Raw genomic sequence first — 9,989 nt, 5'->3', positions numbered from 1 at the left:
CTCTTCTCCTCCTGCCTTCATTCTTTCCCAGCAACAGGGTCTTTTCTAATGAGTTGGCTCTTTGCATCAGGTGGCCAAAGGATTGGAGCTTCAGCATCAGTCCTTCCAATGAATATTCAGGACTGATTTCCTTTAGGATGGACTAGTTTGATCTCCTTGCAGTCCAAGGAACTCTGGTCAAGAGTCTTCTCCAACACCACAGTTCAAAATATCAATTCTTCAGTGCTCAGACTTCATTATGGTCCAACTCTCACATCCATACATGACTACTGGAAAAACCATAGCTTTGACTGGATGGATCTTTGTTGGCAAAGTAATGTCTGCTTTTTAATATGCTATTTAGGCAATCACAGTTTTTCTTCCAAGGAGCAAGCGTCTTTTAATTTCATGGCTGCTGTCACCATCTGAAGTGATTTTTGCAGCCCAAGAATATAAAGTCTTAATAGTGTCTTGCTGCTGCTGCTGCTGCTAAGTCGCTTCAGTAGTGTCCAACTCTGTGCGACCCCATAGACTGTAGCCCACCAGGCTCCCCTGTCCCTGGGATTCTCCAGGCCAGAACACTGGAGTGGGTTGCCATTTCCTTCTCCAATGCATGAAAGTGAAAAGTGAAAGTAAAGTCGCTCAGTTGTGTCCGACTCTCAGCGACCCCATGGACTGAAGCCTATCAGGCTCCTCCGTCTGTGGGATTTTTCCAGGCAAGAGTACTGGAGTGGGGTGCCAACCCCAATTTATTAACAGTTCTGTGAGATGGGTCGCTGGTCTAAAGTCAAGGTGTCAACAGGGCTGCCAGTGCATTCTTTCAGGAGACCTAGGGGCAAATCCCCAACATCTTGCTCAGTTAGGTATTGAAGGAATTCGGTTCTGAGATTGTAGGACAAAGAGCTCTAGTTCCTTGGTGCTGCCAGCAGGGAACCATCCTTAGTTCCCACAGACCTCTCTGAGTCCTTGCAGATATTCCATAACATTTCAGAAGCAGCAATGAAGGGTGGAATTTTTCTCTTGCTTTGAGTCTCTCCTCTGATTAGATTGGGCTACCCTATATAATGCAGGATGTGATTTTGCATCTTCCCTCCAAAAACAGTGGCCTTTGTAAAAATCTCACCCTTGACTTGCAAAGCAGCTAATTAATACTCCTCCTTACAGAAGTGGTAAATTCATTGGATGAAAACTTATTTTAAGGCAACTGTCATGCTTATTAACAATGTGTGTGTGTGTGCATGTGTGTGAGACAGTCACTCAGTCGTGTCTGACTCTGTGACCCAATGAACTGTAGACCACCAGGCTTCCCTGTCCATGGAATTCTCCAGGCAAAAATACTGGAATGGATTGCCATTGCCTTCTCCAGAGGATCTTCCTGACCCAGGGATTGAACCCTGTTCTCCTGCATCACAGGCAGCTTCTTTACCACTTGAGCTACAGGGAAATCCTTATTATTAACAATTAATATGTCTAAAATGGTCATCTGAGTTAAATTCACCTATTTCAGTTCATTTTAGTTCGCTGATTCCTAAAATGTTGATGTTCACTCTTGCCATCTCCTGTTTGACCACTTCCAATTTGCCTTGATTCATGGACCTAACATTCCAGGTTCCTTTGCAGTATTAGTCTTTAGCATCAGACCTTGCTTCCATCACCAGTCACATCCACAACTGGGTGTTGTTTTTGCTTTGGCTCCATCTCTTCATTCTTTCTGGAGTTATTTCTCCACTGATCTCCAGTAGCATATTGGGTACCTACAGACCTGGGGGGTAATCTTTCAGTGTCCTATCTTTTTTGCCTTTTCATGGGGTTCTCAAGGTAAGAATACTGAAGTGGTTTGCCATTCCCTTCTCCAGTGGACCACATTCTGTCAGACATCTCCACCATGACCCGCCCGTCTTGGGTGGCCCTGCACCGCATGGCTCATAGTTTCATTGAGTTAGACAAGCTGTGTTCCATGTGATTAGACTGGTTAGCTTTCTGTGATTGTGGTTTTCAGTCTGTCTGCCCTCTGATGGAGAAGGATAAGAGGCTTATGGAAGCTTCCTGATGGGAGAGACTAAATGATGGGGAACCTGGGTCTTGTTCTGATGGGCGGGGCCATGCTTAGTAAATCTTTAATCCAATTTTCCACTGATGAGTAGAGCTGTGTTCCCTCCCTGTTATTTACCTGGGGCCAAACTATGGTGGAGGTAATGAAGATAAAGGTGACCTCCTTCAAAACATCCCATGCATGTACTGCTACACTCAGTGCCCCCAGCCCTGCAGGAGGCCACCACCAACCCACGCCTCCATGGGAGACTCCTGGACACTCACAGGGAAGTCTGGGTCAGTCTGCTGCACTCAATATGCCAACAAATTTGGAAAACTCAGCAGTGGCCACAGGACTGGAAAAGGTCAGTTTTCATTCCATACCAAAGAAATCCAATTTCAAAGAATGCTCAAACTACCGCACAATTGCACTCATCTCAGTCAGTCAGTCAGTCAGTTCAGTCACTCAGTCATGTCCGACTCTTTGCGACCCCATGAATTGCAGCACGCCGGCCTCCCTGTCCATCACCAACTCCCGGAGTTCACTCAAACTCATGTCCATTGAGTCGGTGATGCCATCCAGCCATCTCATCCTCTGTCATCCCCTTCTCCTCCTGCCCCCAATCCCTCCCAGCATCAGAGTCTTTTCCAATGAGTCAACTCTTTGCATGAGGTGGCCAAAGTACTGGAGTTTCAGCTTTAGCATCATTCCTTCCAAAGAATACCCAGGACTGATCTCTTTCAGAATGGACTGGTTGGATCTCCTTGCACTCATCTCACATGCTAGTAAAGTAATGCTCAAAATTCTCCAAGCCAGGCTTCAACAAAACGTGAACCAAGAACTTCAAGATGTTCAAGCTGGTTTTAGAAAAGGCAGAGGAACCAGACATCAAATGGCCAACATCTGCTGGATCATTGAAAAAGCAAGAGAGTTCCAGAAAAACATCTATTTCTGCTTTATTGACTATGCCAAAGCCTTTGACTGTGTGGATCACAATCAACTGTGGAAAATTCTGAAAGAGATGGGAATACCAGACCACCTGACCTGCCTCATGAGAAATCTGTATGCAGGTCAGGAAGCAACAGTTAGAACTGGACATGGAACAACAGACTGGTTCCAAATAGGAAAAGGAGTACATCAAGGCTGTATATTGTCACCCTGCTTATTTAACTTATATGCAGAGTACATCATGAGAAATGCTGGACTGGATGAAGCTCAAGCTGGAATCAAGATTGCTGGGAGAAATATCAATAACCTCAGATATGCAAATGACACCACCCTTATGGCAGAAAGTGAAGAAGAACTAAAGAGCCTCCTGATGAAAGTGAAAGAGGAGAGTGAAAAAGTTGGCTTAAAGCTCAACATTCAGAAAACTAAGATCATGGCATCTGGTCCCATCACTTCATGGCAAATAGAGGGGAAACACTGGAAACAGTGTCAGACTTTATTTTTGGGGGCTCCAAAATCACTGCAGATGGTGATTGCAGCCATGAAATTAAAAGATGCTTATTCCTTGGAAGGACAGCTATGACCAACCTAGATAGCATGTTAAAAAGCAGAGACATTGCTTTGCCAACAAAGGTTCATCTAGTCAAAGCTATGGTTTTTCCAGTAGTCATGTACAGATGTGAGAGTTGGACTGTAACGAAAGCTGAGAGCCAAAGAATTGATGCTTTTGAACTGTGGTGTTGGGGAAGACTCTTGAGAGTTCCTTGGACTGCAAGGAGATCCAACCAGTGCATCCTAAAGGAGATCAGTCCTGAATATTCATCGAAGGACTGATGCTGAAGCTGAAGCTCCAATACTCTGGCCACCTGATGTGAAGAACTGACTCATTGGAAAAAACCCCGATGTTGGTAAAGATTGAAGGTGGGAGGAGAAGAGGACAGAAGATGAGATGGCTGGATGGCATTACCGACTCAATGGACATGAGTTTGAATGAACTTCAGGAGTTGGTGATGGACAGGGAGGTCTGGCATGCTGCAGTCCATGGGGTCGCAGAGTCGGACACGACTGAGCGACTAAACTGATGTCTAAAATGTATCCTACTTATACATTCTTGGAAATAAAAGTCATCAGTGTTTAATCCCTAGCACCAAAATTATAACTGTAATAATCTCAGACGTCATTCTGAACCTTCAGTAAATTAAAGGTCAGCTATGGGTATCTCTGCAGTCTGTTTTTACCTTTCTTACTTTTTCTAGCCAAGACACATTTACTAAGACAATGCATGCAATGACACGCTTTCCGTGACGTCTCAGGAGGGCGGCCCACCTTCCGGACACGGGTCAGGAGGGAGTGGCCAATAAGGGTCCCGGGAGGCACAGCCCGAGCCTGCAGCTTCCCAGAAAAGGAGACCACGCCCCAGTCAACGGCCGGGCATCAAGCCCCAGCGACTAGTATATCCCGCACGATGCTGCCTCATTTTGCCCCACGTACAGCGGAAAACCCAAACAACCAGCGGCTCATTTTGCCCCACGTACAGCGGAAAACCCAAACAACCAGCGGTTGATATCCGGATGGCGCGAAGGCGTGCCCGCGCATGCGCATCCCAGAGGCCAATGGGCGAGGCGGAGGGTGGGGCTGGGCGGGCAGAGAGGAGACCGCCAGTTGGACGAGAAGAGCCACGCCCACCACGCAACGTCTCTGCGCACGCGCCGAGCGCCAGCTCCTGGTATTTTAGACGCGTCTGCCGTCGCCCTGTTCAAATCGTGTCGGGACGTCTGATCTGGAGGGTTTCGGTAATCGTTTGGGGAAGAACAGTGACAACCTCTTCGTCCTTAGCTTCTCCAGGAAGGCGTGCGTTGGGCCTTTCTCTCATTGAGTGAGGCATCGACGGCCTGTGGTGGGTCTTCTGGTGACAGGGTGCCCCCGTCAGTACCTCAAGACGTGTGTGTTCCCGGGCCTGTGTGAGCCCCGCGGGTGGGGGATGGAGGGTGGCCGGGCGGGAAGGCCGGCCGCAGGCGGCGCCACTGCCTAGAGGCCAGGAGGTTAATTTTCTCCTCGACCTGGGGCCGCCCTTGCAACTCACTTCCGGAACTTAACCTTTTTTTCTTTTCTCGTTTGTTTTTAGGAACTGAGTTTCTGGCAAGGGATACTCGTAGAAGAGTTAGCTGCCGGCCGAGATGTCCAGTTACGTGAACGACCTGTGGTCGGGTTCGCCGCCCAAGGCCTCGCCCTCGTCCTCGCGGTCGGGCTCATGCAGCCAGCCGTCGTCGGCCTCCGGGAGCCGCTCTCCGTCCCGTTCCAGCGTCTCGAGCCGGTCGTGGTCCCGGAGCCGCAGCCCGCCCGGGCGGAGGAGCCGCTCCAGGTCTTGCTCCCGAAGGCGCCACCAGAGGAGGTACCGGCGCTACTCGCGCTCTTACTCGCGGAGCCACTCGCGTTCCCGCAGCCGCCGGTACCGGGAGAGGCACTCCGGCTCCACTCGGAGGTCCTACCGGTCCCGCAGCCGCTCCCGCGGCCGCTTGTATTACCGGAGTGCCTACGCCATCGCGCGAGGCTGCCGCTACTACGGCTTCGGCCGCACCGTCTACCCCGAGGAGCGCAGAAGCTGGAGGGGGCGATCCCGGAGCAGGTCGCGGAGCCCAACCCCCTTTCGCTTGAGTGAGAAAGGTGAGTCTTTGGAGAGGCCTTCGGGGAAAGAGGAAGGACCCCAGCGGGTTAATAGTTAAGACTCCGGTACGGTTGGCACCCAGTTTTAAAATGGACCACTTTCTTTCCTCCTAGAGCTTAACACCGTGCATTAAATGGCTTGGTGGAGGGCAGTTCTGGGTGGACCAGCTCTCAAAATGCTACTGATTTATTGACCAAGCTTTGATTATTGGTGGCTCAGACGGTAAAGCGTCTGTCTATAATGCGGGAGACCTGGGTTCGATCCCTGGGTCGGAAGATCCCCTGGAGAAGGAAATGGCAATCCACTCCAGTACTATTGCCTGGAAAATCCCATGGACAGAGGAGCCTGGTAGGCTACAGTCCATGGGGTCGCAAAGAGTCAGACACGACTGAGCGACTTCACTTTTCCTTTCCTTTGATTATTGAGGGAAGCTTACTTTTCTAAACAAAAGAGGTAGAATTCTCTTTCCATAAATAGAAATATATTTTATACGTGGAGATACTGTTTAAATATCTTTATGTTACTAGTGTAAGAACACTTTGATTTTGAGTTTTTTTGGAGAAATGATACCGGATAAACGAACATTTTGTGTTTCTTTTTGTAGATCGAATGGAGCTGTTAGAAATAGCCAAAGCCAATGCAGCAAAAGCATTAGGAACAGCCAACTTTGACTTGCCAGCTAGTCTCAGAAGTGTTCCTGTATCTAAAGAAAGAAACCAGGAAACAGCTGTACTGACTAATGGTGCAAAGTCTGAGGTAAGTATTTTGTTTATTTTAAAAATAATCTCAAACTTCATCTCTAAACTTAAACTTAATATTAAAATAAAGAAGCTCTTCAGAAGACTACTACCAGAAAGAGCTGATTATCCATTTTTATTTCATTTACCCTAGACTGTTTCTTGGAATGGCTAGCTAATATAATTTAAATAACAGACCTGACAATATTAGATAGGGTCTTTCCCATGAAAGTGGGAGACTAATGACCTTTATTTTCAATTGCCATAATCCTGATTACTTCCATAATTGTAGCTGGCACTTTGATGTCTTTGTAGTTACCAAGTTTTTCTAGCTAGTTTTTTATAGAGTATCTGTAATTCTCATTTGCAGGGTTATGTTCCCACAGATTCTGTACTCAACATACAGTATAGTTTATCTGCTTTATTTCTGTCTTATAGAAATCATGAATGTGGTCTCCAGACATTGATGAAGAAAGTCTGTTGGTAATTGATACATGCGCAAAAGCATCAGAGGTTAAACTAATTTGAAGTCTATGTTGACACTTGAAAGCTTAGTTTTTTGTTGGTAGATTCCGATGCATGCTAGAATTTGGGACAAGCACCATTTGGATAAGATACTAAAGACAATTTTTAAATGAAAGTGTACTTTGTAATGGCGGGGCATCTGATACAGATGTCCCTTTCATAATATATGCAATATATTCCAGATGTTTTGAGAGATTACAGAAGAAGAGGCCTGCTTCATTTGCAGATAAGTTTATTATAATTCTCCAGAAATGTGCAGCATAAAATGCATAGCTTTAAAAGTTTACAATAATTAGGAATTAATACACTCAGTTAACATAAGAACAATGGGTTATCTCCTATCATGCAGACTCAGATGTGGGTTTGCCTAAGCATTAGTGGTGGACAAATAAGAGTTGAGTTGATTTTTCAGGTGATTAGGTACCCAACTGGATGGGCAAATGCCTTAGTTCTTTTGCAACTAGGTATATTTTGGTATGATTTTATTTTCATAGTTACTTGAATTTAGATCAGAGGGATACATAACAATACTGCTTTATGGAGAAAGGTGTCTTAAATCATTGAATCAATTTTATGGGAAAAACTTAACAAAAGTACTGTTATTTTAGGATGTTGATTGGTTAGATCAAACTTGATTTATGTCTCTACAAGTAAATTTATAATACAATTGGACTGCTTTTTATACCTACAAGGGTATCACTTCTAAAATTTACTTTCTTTTACCTGTCTAGCTATCAGACACGTTAACAGAAGATGGAACAAAAAATGCCAATGAAAAGTCTTATCAGCAAAAAAGCATCACTTTTAGCTCTAACGTAAGTATATCTAAGCATTGATCACTCAAAAACTAGACTTGGAATGTATTTCTGTCACTGCTGCGGCTGCTAAGTTGCTTCAGTCGTGTCCGAATCTGTGTGACCCCGTAGACAGCAGCCCACCAGGCTCCCCCATCCCTGGGATTCTCCAGGCAAGAACATATGAGGGCTACTAAGCCACTAAATAGAATTTTTAATACTTTTTTTTTTGTGTGGTCCTCACAAGTGACCAATAGGTTCCTACTCTAATATGCACATTCTCAGTTTCAGCGTTTTCCCCTTTTAACTGTTCCCTTTGTCCTTTTTGATTGTTGTAATATTTTAAAATCTCAGAATATCCTATGATTAGAATAATCAGCTAAAGGCTTAATAAAATTTCAAAACTATCTTAATATCTCCCTATTGCAGTATGCTTTGCACGTATCTGATTTCCCCTACTAGTGTCTTGGCTTAACAGTTTGATGGAATCAAGTTGCAAGTGAGGTCCATGGCTTTGCATTTGGTTGGTGTCTTTTATTTAATGTGATATTTTAAATATATAATATATGTGTTTGGGAAGCTGACTTAAGAATTTGTTTTCTTTCAGAATTCTGTAGCAAAGCCTATGCTTCAGAAATCAGCTAAAGCTATTGCTGAAGAGAATTCTTCAGGATACCCAAAAATAGATAAGAAGAAAAGTCCGTATGGACTATGGATACCTGTCTAAAAAAAACCAACAGCTAAGGTTGCCTGAAATGCACTTTTTTTTTTTGCAAGTTTGTGTTTCTAGCATTATTCCATTCTTGTGAACCATTTAGTGGTGGTTTTGCAATTACAAATGACAACACAAAAATATGTAAATACTTAATTTAAATAATGATTTAGATTTCTCTTACAGATGGGAGATAGCACAAATGGACCGCAGGTTACACACAGGTGGGATTCTTGTATATTTATACTTCTAGATGTTTTATATAATATGGATGTTATGTAGAAGTGAAATTTTTAAAAGCAAACAGTAATTGAACTGTTTGTGTTGTAAACATTTTGTTAATAAATTTGTTTTTATTATTTTAGTCTCTCTTGATTGTGTATATTTTACATAATGGGTTTTTATTTAATGAAGAAGAATGAGGTAGTATCTCCTTTAAAACCTTCCTGTTCCCAGATCCAAATCCATGGATTGATACCATAGGGCTCAGTGACCTCACCTGGGAGTTCGTGAGAAATGTTGAACCTCAAGTTTCTACCCCAGATCTGAATTAGAAATTGAATCACAACCGTGTTTCCTGTTGATGTAGATACTCATTAAAATCTGAAAATTTTGGCCTTAAAGACTTAATATTAGCATAATGTTGTCCTGAACTGAGCATCAGGGCAGGAAACTCAGAGGTTGAAGTGGAGTTGGTCAGTGAGCTAGAAAACAGAGGCTTTAGTTGCATTTGTTTTTTTCTATCATGTTTTAATAAATATTCATTGATTTGAAATTCTTGAATGCTTCTTATTATAGCTGAGAAGGAACTTAACTAAGCATGTAAAAAAAATGAGTGTTACACTCAAGATCTGGACAGTTGGTTTAAACATTAGCTACAGACTTTTGTAATTTCTCCTGTTACTATAGTAGTGGATACCAGAACTAGAAAGATTTAAGCCATTTTTAGATGGTCTCTCCAAGCATTTGACTAATTGCATAAATGTTTGAATTTAAATTTAAATTAAAATTAAATTCAATTAAATTTAAATTTAAAAAGATAGTGGAGATCCTCAAGTGGGATGTAATACTGTATTAACTAAAGCTGTGCTATCCAGTATTTACGTGCACATCCCGTTAAGACAGCCACTAGCCCCGTGTGTGCTTTTGACTATTTTGGAAGTTGACTAGAATGACTGAGGAACTGAATTTTTTTGGTGATACAATGTATTAGGGAGTACTAGTTACATAATTACGGTAATAAAAGGTGTTTATCAGTTTCACAATCAATAGCCAGACAAAAAGTAAAAGATGATTACAATTGTAAGTCATAATGGGAACATGATTAACAATATAAAATCATACAGTTTGAGGGAGTCAAAGTGATGAGATAAGTGAAAGTGCATACATGTGTTTTCATCCATCCGGCCAGTCTGGTTGGTTGATGTGTTTAATCCATTTACATTTAAGGTAATTATCGATATGTATGATCCAGTTACCAATTTCTTAATTGTTTTGGGTTTATTTTCTGTAGGTCTTTTTTATTTGTTTGTTTCCTGCCTAGAGAACTTCCTTTAGCATTTGTTATAAAGCTGTTTTAGTGGTTCTGAATTCTCTT

The 9,989-nt window shown here is 43.2% G+C and overlaps 1 protein-coding gene across 12 annotated transcripts; it reads left to right on the top strand.

The window, feature by feature from the left end:
* Positions 1-3,441: 3,441 nt before the first annotated feature.
* RSRP1 (arginine and serine rich protein 1) lies at positions 3,442-8,751 on the top strand. 12 transcript variants are annotated; one of them, XR_015150426.1, is made up of 6 exons: positions 3,442-4,752; positions 5,085-5,623; positions 6,229-6,380; positions 6,800-6,844; positions 7,069-7,701; positions 8,288-8,751. XR_015150426.1 is itself a non-coding variant. In XM_086365241.1 (5 exons), the coding sequence occupies exons 2-5, from the start codon at positions 5,137-5,139 to the stop codon at positions 8,405-8,407; spliced, it is 843 nt and encodes a 280-aa protein (XP_086221367.1). In that variant the 5' UTR covers positions 4,345-4,752; positions 5,085-5,136; the 3' UTR covers positions 8,408-8,751. The 12 variants fall into 12 exon arrangements, 2 of the variants coding, with proteins under 2 accessions (XP_086221367.1, XP_086221366.1); XR_015150448.1 differs by having other exon boundaries at positions 4,302-4,752; positions 7,618-7,701; XR_015150446.1 differs by having other exon boundaries at positions 4,350-4,752; positions 6,800-6,874; positions 7,618-7,701.
* Positions 8,752-9,989: the final 1,238 nt, after the last annotated feature.

This window comes from Bos grunniens, chromosome 2 (assembly GCF_055505025.1).
Source record: "Bos grunniens cultivar Pamir isolate PY7600 chromosome 2, Bosgru_T2T1.0, whole genome shotgun sequence".
NCBI classification, from domain to species: Eukaryota; Metazoa; Chordata; class Mammalia; order Artiodactyla; family Bovidae; genus Bos; species Bos grunniens.
This window is presented reverse-complemented; position numbering and strand designations above follow the sequence as displayed.